Raw genomic sequence first — 19,249 nt, 5'->3', positions numbered from 1 at the left:
GCCCTCCTCCCGCCCCACCGCTTGGGGGCGTCCGTGCGCCGTCCCGCTATAAAGCTTCCGTGTCCAGCATCCGAAGGATCAGCAAGTGGCCTGGAGAGGCTTCAGCTCTTGCTTCTTAGACAGCCCGAGGCAGCATGGGCGAGTTCGAGCTCCAGTTCCCCGCGGAGCAGAGGACCTTGCACTTGCACCCGGACCGCCTGTGGATTTGGGAAGAGGACGTGTATTTGGATGAGAACCGGCACCCCTGGCTTTCCATGACCTTCGAGGTACAGCCCGCTCAGGGGCCGAACCGGGCAGGGCAGCAGGAGTATCGCCTTCCATGGCCCGACCCTAGGAGCTATAAGACGCCGCAGACAGGGGGCGCCCTTGAGGAGCCCCCCCCCCCCCCCCCCGGGTGAGGGCAGAGGCAGGGAGGCTCAGACGGCCCCATCCGCCCAGGGACGCCCCAGATGAAACCACTTGGAGCTGGGCTCTGAAGGATGAGTAAGAGTTTTCCAAGCCAGGAAGGACGGTGGGAAACCACATAGGCATAGAGTATTGGCCAAGGATGGGACCCAGTGTCACCCAGTGTCCCTGGAACGGGTGAATACGATCTTGCGTAAAACAGGACTTTTCTGGGCTTCAGGGAATTAATCCACAGCACGGGAGTATCTCTAAAGTAAATGATTCATATATGTGGCCCATCATCAGAAGCTCCTGAGGTGGGCCCCAGAAATATGTAATTTTAAAAAGAACCCTTAACAGATTTTGATCAACCAGGTGTGGGATCCACTGCCCTAGAGTGTGGGGTATTTTATACCTCCTCTAAGCTTTGGGAAACTTGACAAGTACTATAGTAGTATAAAAGCTGGTACCGAACAAACATTGCCTTTGTTTTGTGTGATGACTTAAGATGGAGCTTTAGTTAATGTTAACTTTTTTTAAAAAAAGAAATATAACTCTTTTACAAGTACTTTCTATCAGAGCCTGCTTTTACTCAAAGAAACTGAGATGGAAAATGTTGAAACTCTTAGCACACAAACTGAAGAAAGTATAAAAGTGAATTAAAATATATAATGTTAGAATATTTATATAATAGCAAACAGCAAAAGGTTATTGAGTGTTAATTATGTCTTCATTTTACAGATGAGAAAACTGAGGTATAAAAACATAAACTTGTCCAAGGTAGGACAAGTAGGTTATGGAATTTCAGGCTCTTAACTACCACCTAAATTTGCATTCCTATTGGCATTTAAATTAACATATATATGTGTGTGTGTGTGTGTGTGTGTATATATATATATATATTCTTTAAAAAAATCAAATTCATCAGATACCCACACCGACCATGTGCCAAAAAAATAAATAAATAAAATTAAAACTCAAGTTATATATTTACGATTTTTAAATACTTGAAGAAAATTTAGGTGACTCTCATTTATATTTTTATTGTACATTTTTATGGGGTACACTTTATTTCAATACACGCATATATCGTATGATGATCCAATCAGAATAGTCAGCATATCTGTCACCTAATCATTTATCATTTCTCTGTGGTTATAACATTAAAAATCCTCTTTTCTGGCTATCTTGAAATATGCAATACAATATTATTAACCATTGTCACCCTAGCACACCAGAACTTATTTTTCCTATCTAATTTTAACTTTGTAATTTTGTACCCGTTTACCAACCTCTCCCCATACCTCCTCCCCCCTGCCTTTCCTCTGCCTCTGGTAACCACTATTCTATCCTCCATTTCTTTTCTTTTTCTTTTTAATTTACTTTTCTTAAATGACCCATGATAACTATATGTATTTACGGAGCACAGTGTGATACAAAACTGCGCTGCCTTTCCTCTGCCTCTGGTAACCACTATTCTATCCTCCATTTCTTTTCTTTTTCTTTTTAATTTATTTTTCTTAAATGACCCATGATAACTATATGTATTTACGGAGCACAGTGCGATACAAAACTGCAGAGATATGAAGAATGAGATCTAGTGTTCTGTAGCAATATAGCGAGACTACAGTCAATGACAAATAACTGTATAACTTCGAGTAGCTAATTGAGTTATCACAGAAGTGACAAATGCTGGAAGTGATAGATATGCTAAATAAATGTACCCAAATATCATGCCAAGTATCTCTTTTTAATCTCTGGCTGGGAAATATCTTCTTCAGCATGACACCACAACCACAAACCAGACAGTTTTTCACATAATCACAATAAATGCCACCCAAAAAATAACCCACTAGCACGCTGTAAAGCAGGATTTGCCTCACATAATTGAAAGGACCAGTATTTTTAATATCTAAAGGTTTGCTTAAATCAACAAGGGAAAGATGAATAGTACCAACTAAAGATAGTTAAAGGATATGGAAGGATATTTACCAACACAGCAAGAGTGGTGATTTCCGTACTTACACCTTGCAGTACAATCTGAATTCTGTTTTAACAGTGAGTTCTAATTTTTCATGGACAGAAAATTTTAAAAAGCTCTTTCAGCCTTGGAAAAATACTTGTTGAACAAACGTTGACTGCCTAGTCTATATGCAGAGCACAGTTCTAGTTCTAGGCTGGGGGGTTTTGCAGCGAATGTGATAAAACCTCTACTACCTGCCTAAAGACCCCCTTGGAGAGTCTTAATTTGCATTTGTCTGTCATATGTGTGCCCATCATTTTATTTCTAGTCTGCCTGAATCTCTTTGTTTGGGGCATGCCTCTTGTGCATATCGTAGAGTTGGATTTTGCTGACATCTTTTTTCCTTGAATTGGTGAATGAAACCTATTTTCAGTATTGATATAACTGGTATGTTTGGTCTCCATTCTATTATATTTGTCTTTAAAAGACATACATTTCAGCAGAGACCTACCTGATAGAGAAGGGTGCGAGCCCTCTGTAGATGTGAGGACAGGTCCCAGAAGTAGTGAGGAGGCCTGTGTGGCTGGAACAGGGTGAGGGTGATGAACAGAAGGACATGCGTGAGGCAGGGACCTGGCCATGTGAATCTCTGCAGACTTTTGTGGGCCGCAGCGTTTTGAATTGTTCTGCCCATGATTGGAAGCTGTCCGAGGGTGTGGAGTAGGAGAGGCCCATGATTTTTAGCCACTCACCCTGGCTGCTGTTCAGAGAACTGGTTGCAGGGCACAAGACCAAAGGTGGTCTGTCACCAGATTCAGGGGTCCAGGGATATCGTGTTTAAAAGAGGAAATACGACAAAATGAAAAAATCAAACAAAATCCCGTGATGGCTGAAAGAGGCACCAAACTATTGTTAGGAAGCTCGCGGGCCCCATGACATCCCCTAGCAGCTAGGAGTTTGCCAGGGAAAAAAGTGCCTTTTGTGGCCCCGCCTAGGTGGCTGGATGCGTGTGAGTTCTGGTCACCCTGGCCCAGCCAGACTCCTTGTGAAGAGTGTGCATAGCCACAGGACATAGTGACCAGCAGCTTATACTCAGGAAGGACTCTGGTTCTTTGTGTCTGGAGGAGCCCTGGTGAGCCCAAATCTGAAGGTAGAGTGTGCATAGCCACAGGACATAGTGACCAGCAGCTTACACTCAGGAAGGACTCTGGTTCTTTGTGTCTGGAGGAGCCCTGGTGAGCCCAAATCTGAAGGTACACCCCGGTCCCTTCTTCTCTGCAGATAGAAGGTTGCTTCCAAGTGCTCCTGCAGCAGAAGGACGTCTCCCTGGGGGAGCCAAAGACCCCCAGCCAGCTACGCTCCTACGTGCTGCCTCTGATGTGGCAGCTCTACCCTGGCAGTCAGTACCGAGGCTCAGACTCCAGTTACTGGCGCATAGTGTACCACGTCGAGGCAAGCGTGTGTTTCTCCCAGGGACCCACCGGCTGATCTTGAGTGGCCCTGCATCCCCTCCCCCATGTCTGTTCTCTCCATCCCAGCACCAAAAGCTAAAAACATGGAGAGAATTTACAGCTGCAGATTTTTAAAGGACTGGATTAGAGAGAAGTGAGAACTGAATGAGGTCTCTAACAGAAGACCCCTCTGGGGGGCACAGGCCGAAGGCTGGTGGGAGGAGGGACAGTTTCCCAAGGGCCCCTGAAATCCAGGCTAGAGGCAGGCCCTGGAGTGAGGAATGGAGGGAGAGTCCCCAGGCTCTAGGCTCTAATCACTCCCTTCTCTGCCTCCCTCTCTCAGTTCGGTGACATCCAGGACATGCTCCTTGAGAAGCTCCCAGACATGGAGTAGCGGTGACGCGGTGAGCACCACTGGGGCCCGGCACCTTTAGTCCAGAGTGGCCAGATGAGAAGGAACAGCCCTTCTCCGTGGAGGCTGTGCTAAGCCCTCTCCCACTGCTGCCTCTGGGGGTCCTCAAGGGCAGAGCCAGAGCTTTTTGGGCAGCCCCTGGCATCCCAGCCACACTCACGCATGTGCACAGCACTCCCCAGGTTACACTGGCACCGTCACTTCCAGTCACCTTATTACATAAGTGCCGGTGTTTGATCATTGCAGCCATTGAGCTCGGCCTTATTACATGTCATAGTTACAAAGATGAGTTTTGAGGAAGTACAGTGACTTGTCCAGATCGCAGAGCCAAGTTTCACATCCAAGTCATCTGACCCCATCCCCTACCCTGTTCCTAATTTGCCTGGCTCAGATGCAGGGCCTCAGCCTCTGGGGGCTGGCACTGACCACCAGGCTCCCCCACCCTAGCCCTCACCACTACCTAGTCCTCCCTGTGCCTTTGACTCTGTCTTCTCTTGTCTTTTCTCAGGTCTCGAAGTTCCTGTCCCCTTTCGCTCCCTGGGCCTGAGCCCCACGGGCCTATGGTGGTGATGTCTGCATGTTCACCTTTGTCTCCCAGCCCTGTGTGTTGTCCTGCACCGTGCTGGGGCCAGGAGGGAATGGACAGGCAGAGGATGAGCCCTGCCCAGGCCTGCTGGGCCTGCCCACTCAGCTCCACTCAACCCTCCGTGCTGACTCATGCCTGGCAGATGGCACCAGCGAGGACCTGGGTCCGTATTACTTACTCCTGGTGACCAGCTATACCTGTGCCTCTGGTCCTCTCAGCTGGCTGAGTTTCTGCCTCTCCCTCCCTTCTGTCCCTCACAGCAGTTAGTGCCTCGTGCTGCACCCCCAGGGGCTGTTCCCACTTTGTTCCCTTAGCTCCACGCACCTCTGGGAACAGGGCCTATTCACCTGAGCCCAGGCCAGGCCTCCAAGACCCTGCGCCAGCTATGTCACATGGTGCTGTGCCTGCAGAAATCCCCACTTACCCATTCAGGTTCAGGTGCAGTTCAAGGGAAGGCCTAAAAGGAGTCCATGACTGTGCTCAGGACTCAGAAGCTTGCTAGTCAGTGGTCTATAGCCCATGGTGGAGCAGGAGGCCAGGAAAGTGAGCACTGTGTGCGAGCCCACCTGCAGAAGGGGTAGAGGTTGGGTTTTCCCCCTTTTACAGGTGCCCACACACCTGGGTGTTATGAAGTTGTTGTATATGAAGTTATAGATGAAGTTGTTGTATGTGAGGTTGTATGTGGAGTTGTGTATGAAGTTGTATATGAGGTTGTATATGAAGTTGTATATGAGGTTGTATATGAAGTTGTATATGAGATTGTATATGAAGTTGTATATGAAGTTGTATGTGTTGTGAACACTTTGTAATGTTGATTAATTAAATGCAAGACAATTCATCTAACTTTGTGCTGAATCAGCTTCTATCCTTGACCTAGACTCTAGAGGAGAGAGGTGAGAACAGGCAGTCACTGAGAGCATTTGAAAAGGAAAGAAGACTCATGACTTTAATGTATTTCTTTTACTTTGAAGATAAGGCTGGGATTATATATATATATATTCCAACTCTCAAAACCCCTGTGTTCTTGGAGTGATAACTTGAGAACCATTGGAATAAATGACTTCCAAGTCTGTGTCAGCAACTCCTAATATTCAAGACTCCCCTTCCTGGTCTGGTTCTGCCCTCCTGACCCTCCTGATTTGGACATGCCCTCCGCCCTAGTCAACTCCACTCACCAGGCTCGAGTCCAGGCTCTAGCACCCTAGTGTGGGTGGTTCCTTCCCCCACTGCTTTCAATCCTAGCAGGAGTCCCTTCTGCCTGAAACTGCCCTGACCACTCCAGCCACAGCCAGGCTCCCTTCCCCACCTCCGTGATCTTCAGTCACAGCACAGCCCACCCTGTGCCCTGCACCTGCTAAGCAGGTAGGCAGGACTCAGATGTCATTAGCAGATCCCTTCCAGAGAAAGGAGTCCCTTCTGTGTGGAAGTCTGGTCTTCCCCTCACAGGTGACTTTAGCCCACAGCTTCCTCATCACCGAGAGATGAGAGGCGATGGTATTTAGAGGGCTGTTCTGAGCTTTCAATGGGATAACGTAAGTGAAGTGCTCTAGGTATCTAATACGAGAACTGTAGAAGAAAAACACTCCTACTCCCATTTTATAGTCTCTGAGCAGGCTGCTTTCTGGCACTAGAAAGGTGAACATCGGCATCATGTGTGACGCTTTGTGTCCCTTGTCATTTTACCCTGTCACCTTGCACTGTGCCGAGCAGTATAAGTTTGGTCTGTGAGAGCGATTACTATACAGACACCTCTCAGTGGAGACAGAGCCTGAGAACAAGCTCAGAGCAGGAAGATCAGAGATCAGCAAGTTGCTTCATTTTAGGAGTAAGAACACTAAGGCCCAGGAAGAGAAAAGTTCTTGTTGAAGACTCTTGTTTACCATATTTGACCACCCCCATGAACTGTGCTGGGTGCTGTGGATATAGCAGTGAACAAAACAGGCCCTGCTCTCATGCAGCTTTCTCTCTGGAAAAAAGATAAGAAGCTTAGACCAGGCAAAATCCCAAAAGAAAACAGAACAGGGTAACATGGCAGGGAGTTAGGCTGACTGAAGAAATTCCTGTCTGTGGAGGTGGTGTTTAAAATGGAAGAAGCTAGCTCTGTTTTATTTTCAAGGTTCAATCAGGAAGAGGGCATGACAAGCACTGTGCAAATTTAATTTGCTGTGGAAATTAAAAACACAGTAAAAGGATTTCTTCTCATGGAAAGAAATGCTATTTTGAAAGAATAAGTGGCCCTAATAAATTAACTAAATGCAATGCAGAATCTCATTTTTCCACCAGACTGACTTTAGGGTTTGGGCTGGGACAGCTGGGTGGACAGCGGTGCCACTTATTGAGAAGGGGGAGGTGTAAGTTTGGGCAGGGGAAAAACCCGGAGTTCTGTCTTAGCCATTTCCTTTTTGAGATAGCTGTGATGCTTTAACAGCGTTGAAAGGCTGTTAATGGAATATGGATCTAGAACTCAGGTCAGGACCCCAAAAAATACATTTAGGAGTCTTTAAAATAGAAATGATAATTAAAGCCAGGGGGCCCTGACTGAGGTCATTTATGGAGAGATGATGTATGTTTGAAACCAAGAGAAGAAAGTGTGTCTTCAGGAGGCTGTGGTCAGCAGAGGAGCATGCTGTTGAGAGACCTAATAAAGAGAAGGGAAGTGGCCATTGGATCTGGCCACATGGAGACTGACAGTGACCTCGTCTGGAAGCTTCGGTGCTGAGATTGGGGGCAGAGCCCTGTTGGAGTGGGCATTGGAGAGAAGGGAGGGGAGGGGAGCCAACCCTTGCTGTGGGTGTTGTAAAGGGAACGGAGAAGTGAGGAGCAGAGGGTGTTTTAAGCAGGAGGTCCGGGAGCCTTGTGTGCGTGCTCAAAGAAAGGAGCAGCTGGAAGGGACGAGCAGTGAGGCACCGCGGCTGTCGTTGAGTCACAGCACAACATTCCTTGGGAAGCTGAATGGGCGGATGGGGCACTCATGTATGTGTCAGCGTCTGCAATTCTCTATGTTATGCCAATCTTGTTCCCTTGCCCCATGCGAAGTTGGGTTTGGCTGTTTTGCAGAAGTATTTTAAATACTTTATAATTTCCCTTAGGTGTGGTCAGCCCTCCGTATCTATGGGTTCCGCATCCGTGGATTCAACCCACTGCAGATCAAAAATATTTGGGAAAAATAGTTGCATCTGTACTGAACACGTACAGACTTTTTTTTCTTGTTACTATTCCCTGAACAATCCAGTATAACGAGTATTTGTGTAGCATTTACATGGTATTAGGTATTATAAGTCATCTAGAGATGATTTAAAGTATACAGAAGGATGCGCATAGGTTATATGCAGGTAACTATGTCATTTTATATCGGAGACTTAAGCATCTGTAGATTTTGGAATCTGCATGAGGTGCTGGAGCCAATTCCTATGGATGCCGAGGGACGACTTGTTGGAAATAAATTAAAATGTAGGGGGGACATAGAATATAAGTAGTAGAATTGTAGGAAAATATAACCTTAATGTACACAGTCTTGTAACAATGCATAATAAGCAAAGCAGTTTTTTTAGGGGCCAGAACAAGGGTCAGGCCCGAGCACACTAAACAATGCATAAGCAATGCAGCTTATCAGGGGCCGTGACAAAGGCCAGGCCCAAGTGCACTAAACATTAATAGCCCCCCCACCGGTTCCAGGAAATAGCTGGTTCAAAGCAAGGCCCCGGGGAAGTTAAACAATTGAGAAATGCGCTAAAGGGGTGCCAGCCTGCTAAAACCCACCTGTAAACCCAAAAGGCGCCAGCTGAAGCCCACCTGTAAATCTAAAAGCGCCACAGATAACCAACAGTTGATCCTATCACAATATCCGTTCAAAAAACTGTATAAAAGCTGCTTGCATTGTGAATTCGGGGCCGCTCCTGTCCTGAAAACGGGGCGACCTCCAGCATGCCGGAAATAAAACCTCTTGCCTGTGCATCGATCTCTGTGCCTCCTGGTCTTTGCGAGATGAGCCTTCCCATCAAGTTAAGATTCGTGCTTTTGGGCCGGTCTTACAGACTATATACATTTACTTACATTTTCTTTAATTTCTTTCAATAACATGTTATAATTTTCAGAGTATAGGTTTTGTATGTCTTTTGTTGAATTGATTCCTAGGTATTTTCTTTTCTTTTTTTATTTTAATAAAATACCTGAAAGAAAGTGAGCTGAGATGCCAGGTACTGATCAAGCTTTATTAAAGGAAAAGAATCTGCTGGGCTGCACTCAAAGTAGAGGCCAGCACCAGGGGTGGGAGTGGTAGAGCTTATATAGGGTGCCAGGGGCTGGCTGATACCATCAAGGAGGGGCATTATGCTAATGTGGAAGCTATGTAACCAGGGTGGAGAACTGCACTCTTGCAGAAGCAAAAGGGTTTCTGTTTAAGTCAAGAGGCTTCTCCTAAAGGGAAGCGGGGAGGGGTTTGGTGCTGGAGTGGAAGACAAGGCTGGGGGCTATTTTGTGCCTATTGTGTGCACAACGGCACCGGTCACATCCAAAATCCATCAATACCTAACATGAAATCTGCTCTCTTAACAAACTTTGAAGTGTAAAGCACAGTACTGTTAATTATATGAACATTGTTGTACAACAGATTTCTAGAACTTTTTTATCTTGCATGACTAAAACTACATCCACCGAACAGCAACTCCTGTTCCCTTCTTTCCCCAGCCCCTGGAAATCACCATTTTGTTTTCTGCTTCTTTGAGTTTGACTACATTAGCTATGCCTTATAAGTAGGATCCTGCGTTATTTGTCCTCTGGGACTGGCTGATTTCACTGAGTATAGTGTCCTTACGTTTCATGCATGTTGCAGAATATGGCAGGATTTCCTTTGTTTCTAAGGCTTAATACTGTTTCATTGTATGTATGCACCAGAATTTCTTTATCCATTTATTCACCAAGGGACATTCAGTTTGTTTTCACCTCTTGGCTATCATTATGGATAATACAGCAGTGAATGTAGGAGTGCAAATATTTCTTTGAGATCCTGTTTTCAATTATTTTGGATAAATACTCAGAGGCAGGATTGCTGGATCCTATTTTTAATTTTTTGAGGAACCGCCATACTGTTTTGCACCGTGGTCACACCATTTCACTTTCTCACCAACAGCACAAAGTTTCCAATTTCTCCACATCCTCTCCAGCATTTGTTGATTTCTGGTTTTGTTTTTGTTTTCAGGATTACTTATTTATTTATTTATTATTGAAACATGGTTGATCATACATATCTGTGGAGTACAGCATTGAGTTACTTATTTATTTATTTATTTATTATTGAAACATGGTTGATCATACATATCTGTGGAGTACAGCATTGNAGGATCCTGCGTTATTTGTCCTCTGGGACTGGCTGATTTCACTGAGTATAGTGTCCTTACGTTTCATGCATGTTGCAGAATATGGCAGGATTTCCTTTGTTTCTAAGGCTTAATACTGTTTCATTGTATGTATGCACCAGAATTTCTTTATCCATTTATTCACCAAGGGACATTCAGTTTGTTTTCACCTCTTGGCTATCATTATGGATAATACAGCAGTGAATGTAGGAGTGCAAATATTTCTTTGAGATCCTGTTTTCAATTATTTTGGATAAATACTCAGAGGCAGGATTGCTGGATCCTATTTTTAATTTTTTGAGGAACCGCCATACTGTTTTGCACCGTGGTCACACCATTTCACTTTCTCACCAACAGCACAAAGTTTCCAATTTCTCCACATCCTCTCCAGCATTTGTTGATTTCTGGTTTTGTTTTTGTTTTCAGGGTTACTTATTTATTTATTTATTTATTATTGAAACATGGTTGATCATACATATCTGTGGAGTACAGCATTGAATATCAATACCTGTGTGCAATATGTGATGATTAAATCAGGATAATTAGTATATTCTTCAATGTAATTGATTTTCATGGCCCTTTACCAATTCCTCTCTTTCTACCTTCTCTCTCCCCCTTTCCCACCTCTGGTAATTTCAGTTCTGTTTTCTTCTCCTAAAAGTTCAACGTATTATTGTGATTGTTGTATCTTTCTTTCTTTTTTTATTTATTTGTTTTTCTTATTTTTTATTAGCTCCCATATATAAGTGAAGACATACGGTATTTCTCTTTTTGTGCCTGGCTTATTTCCCTTAACATAATTTTCTCTAAGTTCACAGGATAATTACTATATGTATCATTCATGATGTAATCATTTTTTGTGGATGAATTTCTCACTAACCCCTGTCCCCCTGCCCCACCTTTCTCACCTCTGGTGGCCTCGTGTTTTCTGTTTTTTTGATAATGGCCATCCTAACAGGCATAAAGTGATACTTCATTTTACTTTGTTTTTCCAATCTGGATGATTTTTCCTTCGTTTTCATGCCTAATTGCCCTGGCTAGATCTCCCATAAATGTTGACTAGAAATGATGAGAGCCATCCGTGCCTTGTGATACAGCTTGCATGTCTTGTGCCCACGAAACTCATGTGGAAATCTGGTCCCCAATGTGGCAGTGTCGGGAACTATTTGAGTCACGGGGGCAGATCCCTCATGAATGGATTAATGCTCTCCCCGGGGGTGGGGGTAGTGAGTGAGTTCTCGCTTTATTAGTTCCTGCAAGAGATGGTTGTTTAAAAAGACCTTGGCATCGCTTCTCTCTCTCTTGCTTCCTCTCGCCTTGTGATCTGCTTGTACCCACCGGCTGCCTGCTGCTTTCTGCCATGAGTAGAAGCAGCCTGAGGCCCGTGCCAGATGCAGTTGTCCCAGAATATTGAACGAAATAAACCTTTTTTCTTAATTTATAAAATTACCCAGTTTCAGATATTCTGGTATAAGCAACACAAAAATGGACTAGTACAGAAAGTTGGTACTGAGGAGTGGGGTGTCACTATACAGATACCTGAAAATGTGAATGCAGCTTTGGAACCGGATAATGGGCAAAATGGGCAACGGTTGCAGGACTTTGGAGGACTCAGAAGAAAATGAAAAGATGAGGGAAAATTTGGAACTTTTTAGAGATTGGTTAAATGGTTGTGACCAGAATGCTGATAGAAATGTGGACAGTAAAGACCATACTGGTGATGAGGTCTCAGATAGAAATGAGGAACTTATTGGAAATTGGACAAAAGATCACCCATGCTACAGCACAGCAAGGAACTTGGCTGCATTGTGTCTGTGCCCAAGGACTCTGTGGAAGGTGGGACTTAAGAGTTATGAACCAGAATATTTGGAAGAAATTTCTAAGCAGCAAAGACAGCTGCATGGCTACTTGTAACAGCCTATGCTCCGCTATGGCGGCAAAGGCATGATGTAAAGCCAGAATTTATAATTAAAGGGGAAGCAGGGTGTAAAGATTTGGAAATTTGCAGCCATGTGGTAGAAAATGAGAGAGCCATTTCAGGAGAAAAATGCAAGGATGCAGCAAATAGACTGGTTGCTAAAGACATTAGCTTGGCTATGAGGCAGCCAGATGCTAATAGCCAAGACAATGGGAGAAAGGCCCTGAAGGCGTTTCAGAAGTCTGGAAGGGCACCCCTTCCATCGCAGACCTAGAGGCCTAGGAGGACTGAGTTGTCCCGGAGGACAGACCAGAGGTGCAGCTGCCCTTGGGAAATTGCTCCCTGCATCCCAGCTGCTCTGGCTGGAGCAGCCCTGCCTCAAGCAGCCCCAAATGTGGTTTGTGCAGCAGCTCTGGAAAGCACAAGCCAGAAATCTTGGTGGCATATATGTGCTGTTAAATCTACAGGCCAGCAGAACATGAGAGCAGTGGAGGCATAGCAGCCTCCACCCAGATTTCAGAGGGTGTATAGAAAAGCGTGGGGGCCCAGGCAAAGACCTGCCCCAGGGGCAGAGCCACCAGAGAGGCCATCTACTAGAGCAATGCTGAGCAGAAATGTGCAGTCAGAGCCCCCACAGAGAGCCCCCACCAGGAAAATGTCTAGTAGAGCCAAAGAAATGAGACCACTGCCAGGACCCTAGAACTGTAGGGCCACTGGCAAAGTTCAATGCTGGCCTGGAAAAGCCACAGACCCCAGCGCTGCACCCAGCAGAGCTGTGGAGGCAGAGCTACCTGATGCTTTGGGGTCCCAGATGCCCCATTATGCCCAGGATACAGGACTTGGAGTCAAAGAAAATAATTTTGGAGCTTTAAGATTTAATGTCTGCCCTGCTGGGTTTCAGACTTGTTTGAGGCCTGTTTCTCCTTTCTTCTGGCCTATTCCTCCCTTTTGGAATGGGAATTTGTACCCAATGTCTGTTCCACCATTTTGTCTTTGAAGTAGATAAATTTGGTTTTGATTTTTAAAGATTCACAGCTGGAAGGACTTTTGCCTTTGGTCTCAGATGAGACTTTGGTCTTTGGACTTTTTTTTTTTTTTTTTGTCCTTTTTGTGACCTGCCGTACCGCACTCAGCCCGGTCTTTGGACTTTTAAATTGGTGCTGGAACAAGCTAAGACTTTTGGGACTGTTGGGATGGATTGACTGTATTTTGTATGTGAGAGTGACATGAGTTTTGGGGGGCTAGGGGTGGAATGATAGAGTTTGGATGTGTTGTCCCCCCAAAACTCATATGGAAATCTGATCCTCAAAGTCGCAGTGTTGGGAGCTGTTTGGGTCATAGGGGCAGGTCCCTCATGAACAGATTAATGCTCTCCCTGGGGACTGGGCGGAGTGAGTCAGTTGTTGCTTTATTCCTTCCCACAAAGGCTGGTTGTTTAAAAAGGCCCTGGCACCTCCCCTCTCTCTCTCTTGCTTCCTCTGGCCATGTGATCTGCTTGTACCCACCAGCTGCCTGCCACTTTCCACCATGAGTAGAAGCAGCCCGAGGCCCGTGCCAGATGCAGCTGTCCCAGAATCATGAGCCAAATAAACCTCTGTTCTTTATAAATTACTCAGTCTCAGGTATTCAGTTACAGCAACACAAAAACGAACTAATACACCTTGTTACCAATCTTATGGGAACGCTTTCAGTCTTTCACCATTAAATATGATATTAGCTATGGTTTCTTCATAAATGACCTTTATCAGGTTGAGGAAGTTCCTTCTATTCCCAGTTTAAGAGTTTTTCTTTTTTAATCATGAAGGGATGTTGAATTTTGTCAGATGATTTTTCTGCATCTATTGAGGTGATCATGTGGTTTCTGTCTTTATTCTACTGATATGGTATATTACACTGATTGATATTTGTATGTTGAACCACCTTGCTCTCCTGGGATGAATCCCGCTTGGTCATAATGTATAATCTTTTTTATATATTACGGGATTTGGTTTCCTAGTATTTAGTTAAGGATTTTTACATCTATGTATATTCATGAGAAATATTGGTCTATAGTTTTCTCCTCTTGTTATGTCTTTGATTTTTGGTGGTATATATAGATTTATTTTTTATTGTTGCAGTTACTCGGAACAGATTTTTAATAGTACAAATGTTCTTATATTCGCTGTGTTAGTTATATGCCATAGATTCTGACATATCATTTTTCATTATTATGATTTCTAAGAAATTCTGCATTTTTTTTTTTAACATTTCCTCCTCATTATGAGATGCCTAGAAGGGTATTTTAAATTTTTCAGGCATAAAGGCCTTTTTGCTTTCTGATTTTTGTTATTTCTAGTTTTATTACAGTGAGGTCAGAATGCTCTATTTATTATTTTTAAAAATTTATTAGCATTTTTATGTGGCCCAATATGCTCAATCTTCACGATTGTTCCATGTGCATTTGAAAAGAAGGCATTTCCCTTAAGTAGGTTCAGAGATATAAATCTCTGCTCTATTCTTAATAACAGGCTCTTCTCTACTGTTAATATTGCTTATGCTTTCTATGTTCTCAATCATTATTCTTGTCCCTTTGATCTATCTCAGCCTGAAGAAAATGCATTAATGTTTGCTATTAGCAGTATATTTCCATCTTCTCCTTTAGTCTCTGGTAGTTTATGCTTCATAAAGATGTTTGTGTTATTGGCCACATAAATATTGACTGTTATATCCTGTGAATTGTAGCCTTTAGCAGTGTGAAGTATCCTCCCTGGTTTTTCAGTGTTTTCTGGCTAGATTTCTACCTTGTCAGATATAAAGATATTAGCTGTATGGACTGTTTGTTTTTATTGATTTGATTTTGCCTGACATGTTTTTGCCCATCACCTTATTTAAACCTTTCTTAATCTCTTTGTTTTAGGGGTGTGTGTGTGTGTGTGTGTGTGTGTGATAGAGTTGAATTTTGCTGCAGTTTTTTGAATTGGTGAATTAAACCCATTTTCAGTTATTGATATAGCTGATATATTTGATCTCAGTATTGTTTTACATTTGAAATTAAATTTTTAATTTTGATTTATAAAAAATTCATACATATAAAATTTTCATATAAAAATTATATACATATAAAATTTTCCTTATGGGGTCTGTTTTCTATATTCTTTTTTAGTATTTTTCTTGCTATTGCACCTTTGCTTCAACAGCTGCCTTTATACTAATATCTTAAGGTAATATTCTCAGTCATTCTTTTCAAAATGCTCCGTTGTAGCACTGTTCGGAGAACTTTCCATAATTATAGGCATGTTCTGTATCTCTGTTGTCCAGAGTGGTACCCACTAGTTACATGTGAGTATGGAGCTCCTGAAATGTGGCTAGTAGGACTGAGAAACTGAATTTTAAATTGTATTTAATGTTGATTAATTTAAATTTATTTATTTATTTAGATTGAAACATAATTGATTATATATATTTGTGGGGGTAAAGATTTGAATATCAATACCTGTGTACAATATGTAATGATCAGATCAGGATAATTAGTACACTCATATTTACAAAACATAATTATTCTTTGTGACCCTTAACCAATTTCTTGCTAACCTCCACCTCTAATAACCATAGTTCTGTTCTCTCCTTTTGCAAGTTCAATGTATTATTGTGATAGTTCTTTCTTTTTTTTTTTCTTGCTTTCTTTATTACTTTTCTTTTCTTTCTTTCTTTCAGAATTGAATACTACTCAGCCATAAAAAAAGAATGAAATTCTACCATTCATAGTAACATGGATGAATTTGGAGAAAATTATATTAAGTGAAATAAGCCAGGCACAGAGAGAGAAATACTGCATGTTTTTACTCATAAGTGGGAGCTAAAAAATGAATGAATGAATGAAAGAAAAAATGTTTAATTTATTTTTTTATTATTAGCATATTCATAATTATAAATCATGATTTTTCTTTATGCCCTTTACCCAACCTGTCCCTCGCCAAACCCCCTCCGTCCCTCCTACCATCTCCAGTAACCTTAGGTTTGTTCTCTCCTTCTGAAAGTTCAATGAATTGTTATGGTAAGAAAGAAAAGAAAAGAAAAGAAGAGAAGAGAAGAAAAGAGAAGAAAGGAGGAAGGAAAGAAGGAAGAATGAAAGAAAGAAAGAAAATTTAAATAGCCACATGTGACTACTGGCTAACCTATCGGATGGTGCAGGTCTTTTGATTCCCTGCTATGAACAATATTGAAATTTGTGACATTTTCTTCCCCCTCCTCTCCTTTTTTCCAAAGCTTGTAAAGTGATATATTTTTAATGCTAAATAATACCTTAAAGGAAACAGTCAAAGTTTTCTTTGTGTATATGCAATCCTTCTTTCCCTATTTTTGATAGTATATCTTTATCAGAGGATATAATAAATTCATACTATTTTTCACACTTAATATCCTTTATTTAGTCTTAGTTCTACTGTCATATTAGTTCATTTCTGTTGCTTACAACAAAATACAGGGAACTGGGTAATTTGTAAGAAAATGAAATTTATGGCTTACAGTTTCAGAGGCTGGAAGTCCAAAGTCCAGGGAACACATATGGTGAAGGCTTTCTTTGGTGGTGATTTCAGTGATGGTAAGGTATCACACTGTGAAATGGCAGAGCAGAGAGAGACTAACCTCCTCATTCACTTTCCGTCTAAAGCTCAAGGCCCCACCTTTCAATGACCATAATAGGATTTCATTTCCCACCTTCAACAGTTACAGTGGAATTAAGCTTCTAATATATGGACGTTGGAGGACACAATTCAATCAAACCACAACAACTGTTAAATATATTTAGTGCTTACCATTAGTCATAATGAAAAGCTTCCTAAACATTGCTTGGTTGTCTGGAGCTCACTGTTTAGTAGATTTCTTAGGAAAGGCACTTGGGAGAGCAATATTCCCTGATTCCTTTATCTTCATCACACTTTGCTTGTGGCCTTTGTACTTGAAGGTCACTTTGGCTTCATTTAAAAATCCTTGGCTCACATTTTCTTTTTTTGGTATTTGTACTGTGTTATGTCATTTATTCCACTGTGTTTTCTGTGTATTGTGTGAAGGTCTAATCCCACATAAGTTACTTGATCATTTACCTTATGCCAAAGGGACTTCTGTTCTATAAAGTCCAATAATTTTAATAAACTATGTCTTGGAGTTGGACAATTCTTGGTCATATGTCCACGCATATCATGTCCCCTTCAAATACACAGGTTCAAGTCATCTTTTTTATTTTCAGGAAAGTTTTCGTTAATAGTTCCTACTCCACTGCTTATGGGGAGTGGGGGTGGGGGGTGTACTTCTATTATGCACATGTTGGATCTTCTTTGCCTGTCTTCTATAACCATCCATCACTTTCTCTTTTGACCTTTTTATTCTACTGATTTTTTTTTCCTACTTCCTTTATTCGGTTTTTCTTTTGCTATCCTAATTGCTCTGCTGGGTTTTGTGGGGGACTTGGGGAAAACTGAAAAACAATGCCACTGTCACCATCTTGCCCTGAATCTTATTGAGTTTTAAAGTTATTTTGTTATTGTCACTTTATTTTGCTTATAAAACAACTTCTTTTACAAAGGGGAAGTGCCTTTAGAGATCACTAATTGCAAAAGCTTCTTACCTGTCTTTGTATACGGAGTTAGTTAACTTGAACTAGTCCAGTGAAGTTATTATCAGTGAACAAAACTTCTACAGCAAATACAATTTACAAATTTAAGTGAGAAATTTTCCAAGAAAATGCTTTCACAAACACTTTACTATATGACCATTCATAGTTTTGAGGTGAAAACTCAACAGCTTTTGAAACTGCTAAACCCAGCATTTCAATAATATGGGAGAGCTCTTTGTACTTCTTGGTAGTCAAACTTATAAAGTCAACTTTGGAATGTGGTCCAGTGATATGGGACTTACACAGCAGGTTCACTGGTTAAAATGTCAATTACCTGTACCCCTGGACTCAGAGGCCCCAAAAGGCTGAAATCCAGGGAACTTTTCTGGTTTTGTTTTGACCTGAAGGTGCCTGCCCTCGACACTGGCTCATCGGCCCACTAATCAAGGACACTAAGAAGCGATGTCCACTTTATTACCTTATTGGCTGGACTGTACTGAGTTATATATCTGAGTGTCTCATTTCTACTGATTCTCTAACCCTTGAGGGCCAAACCACAGTAAATCTTCATTTTAGAAGGGACACATACATACTTAGCATATCTTGTATAAGAATAATAGACTATGATCATAATTTGATAATCCCATCTGGTTCATTATGAAACCCCCTGTACTCATTGTATCTATATGTCAGCTAGGGCATTCCATCCTTTTAGATGCAATTTAATTTAGCCTGACCACACCTCCACCTCATATCACCCTTTACACAGAAAGTTCATTCACTGACAATAACTTCACTGGACTAGTACAAGTTAACTTGTTAAGTATACAAAGACAGGTTAGAATCTTTTCCACTTAGTGTATCTCTAAAGGCATTTCCCTTTTGTGAAAAGAAAATTGTAAGTAAAATACAGTGACAGTAACAAAGCAAGTTTAAAACACAGAAAGATTCAGGTCAAGATGGTGACACTGGCACTGCAATCTCTAAGGATCTCAGAGGAGTCTCACACTTCTCTCCATGACCCATAATTTTGAGCTCTGGCATCTACTGATTCAGTCTGGTTTTTGGAGGTTCCTCTTCTTGTTCCATACATATCACCCCAACCTACACTGGGCACCCTCTGTTTTCTTCACCACGGGGCTGCAGACTTTGGACTTTGGGGGCATATTGGGCGTTGAGATTGAGGGTTTGGGAAGGTTTGTGGGTTAACATTCAGACTACAGCGGAAAGTGGGACATTAGACACTTGTTTTGGAAAAGTCCCTTAGTCATTGTTATGACATCACCACTACCCCCAATAAAGCCCTACCACTAGCATCTTTCTGGGCTCTTCTCTGCCTCACAGACAACCCCCACCCCCTTCATATAGCTAATTCTTGGAACACCAACATTCTTACTTTACTATGCAGAACAATTTAGTTCTCTGACTTGCAGCTAGGTTTTCTTTATTCAACACCATATCAGTGTGATTTGCTAAATGATTCAACACCACATCAGTGTGATTTACTAACTATTCCAAAAAGAAATAATGGCTTCTCCTAGGAGACAGAGCTGCTGTGGTCAGTTACACGTTCTCGATTTTCTTTCTCTTT

At 42.2% G+C, this 19,249-nt stretch overlaps 1 protein-coding gene across 1 annotated transcript; it reads left to right on the top strand.

Moving 5' to 3' along the window:
• Positions 1-134: 134 nt before the first annotated feature.
• TCL1A (T-cell leukemia/lymphoma 1A) lies at positions 135-4,192 on the top strand. Its single transcript, XM_008581261.1, has 3 exons — positions 135-266; positions 3,629-3,799; positions 4,142-4,192. Exons 1-3 carry the CDS (start codon positions 135-137, stop codon positions 4,190-4,192), a joined length of 354 nt encoding a protein of 117 aa, XP_008579483.1.
• Positions 4,193-19,249: the final 15,057 nt, after the last annotated feature.

The sequence above is a fragment of the Galeopterus variegatus genome, unplaced genomic scaffold (assembly GCF_000696425.1).
Source record: "Galeopterus variegatus unplaced genomic scaffold, G_variegatus-3.0.2 Scaffold2309, whole genome shotgun sequence".
NCBI lineage: Eukaryota > Metazoa > Chordata > Mammalia > Dermoptera > Cynocephalidae > Galeopterus > Galeopterus variegatus.
This window is presented reverse-complemented; position numbering and strand designations above follow the sequence as displayed.

What these genes read in the sequence shown, in the direction of transcription:
- TCL1A (XM_008581261.1), top strand. Translation starts at nt 135, where the DNA reads ATGGGCGAGTTCGAGCTCCAGTTCCCCGCGGAGCAGAGGACCTTGCAC. An exon ending in GGCTTTCCATGACCTTCGAG is followed by an intron (nt 267 to 3,628) that starts GTACAGCCCGCT and finishes TCTTCTCTGCAG; the next exon opens with ATAGAAGGTTGCTTCCAAGT. An exon ending in GCATAGTGTACCACGTCGAG is followed by an intron (nt 3,800 to 4,141) that starts GCAAGCGTGTGT and finishes TCCCTCTCTCAG; the next exon opens with TTCGGTGACATCCAGGACAT.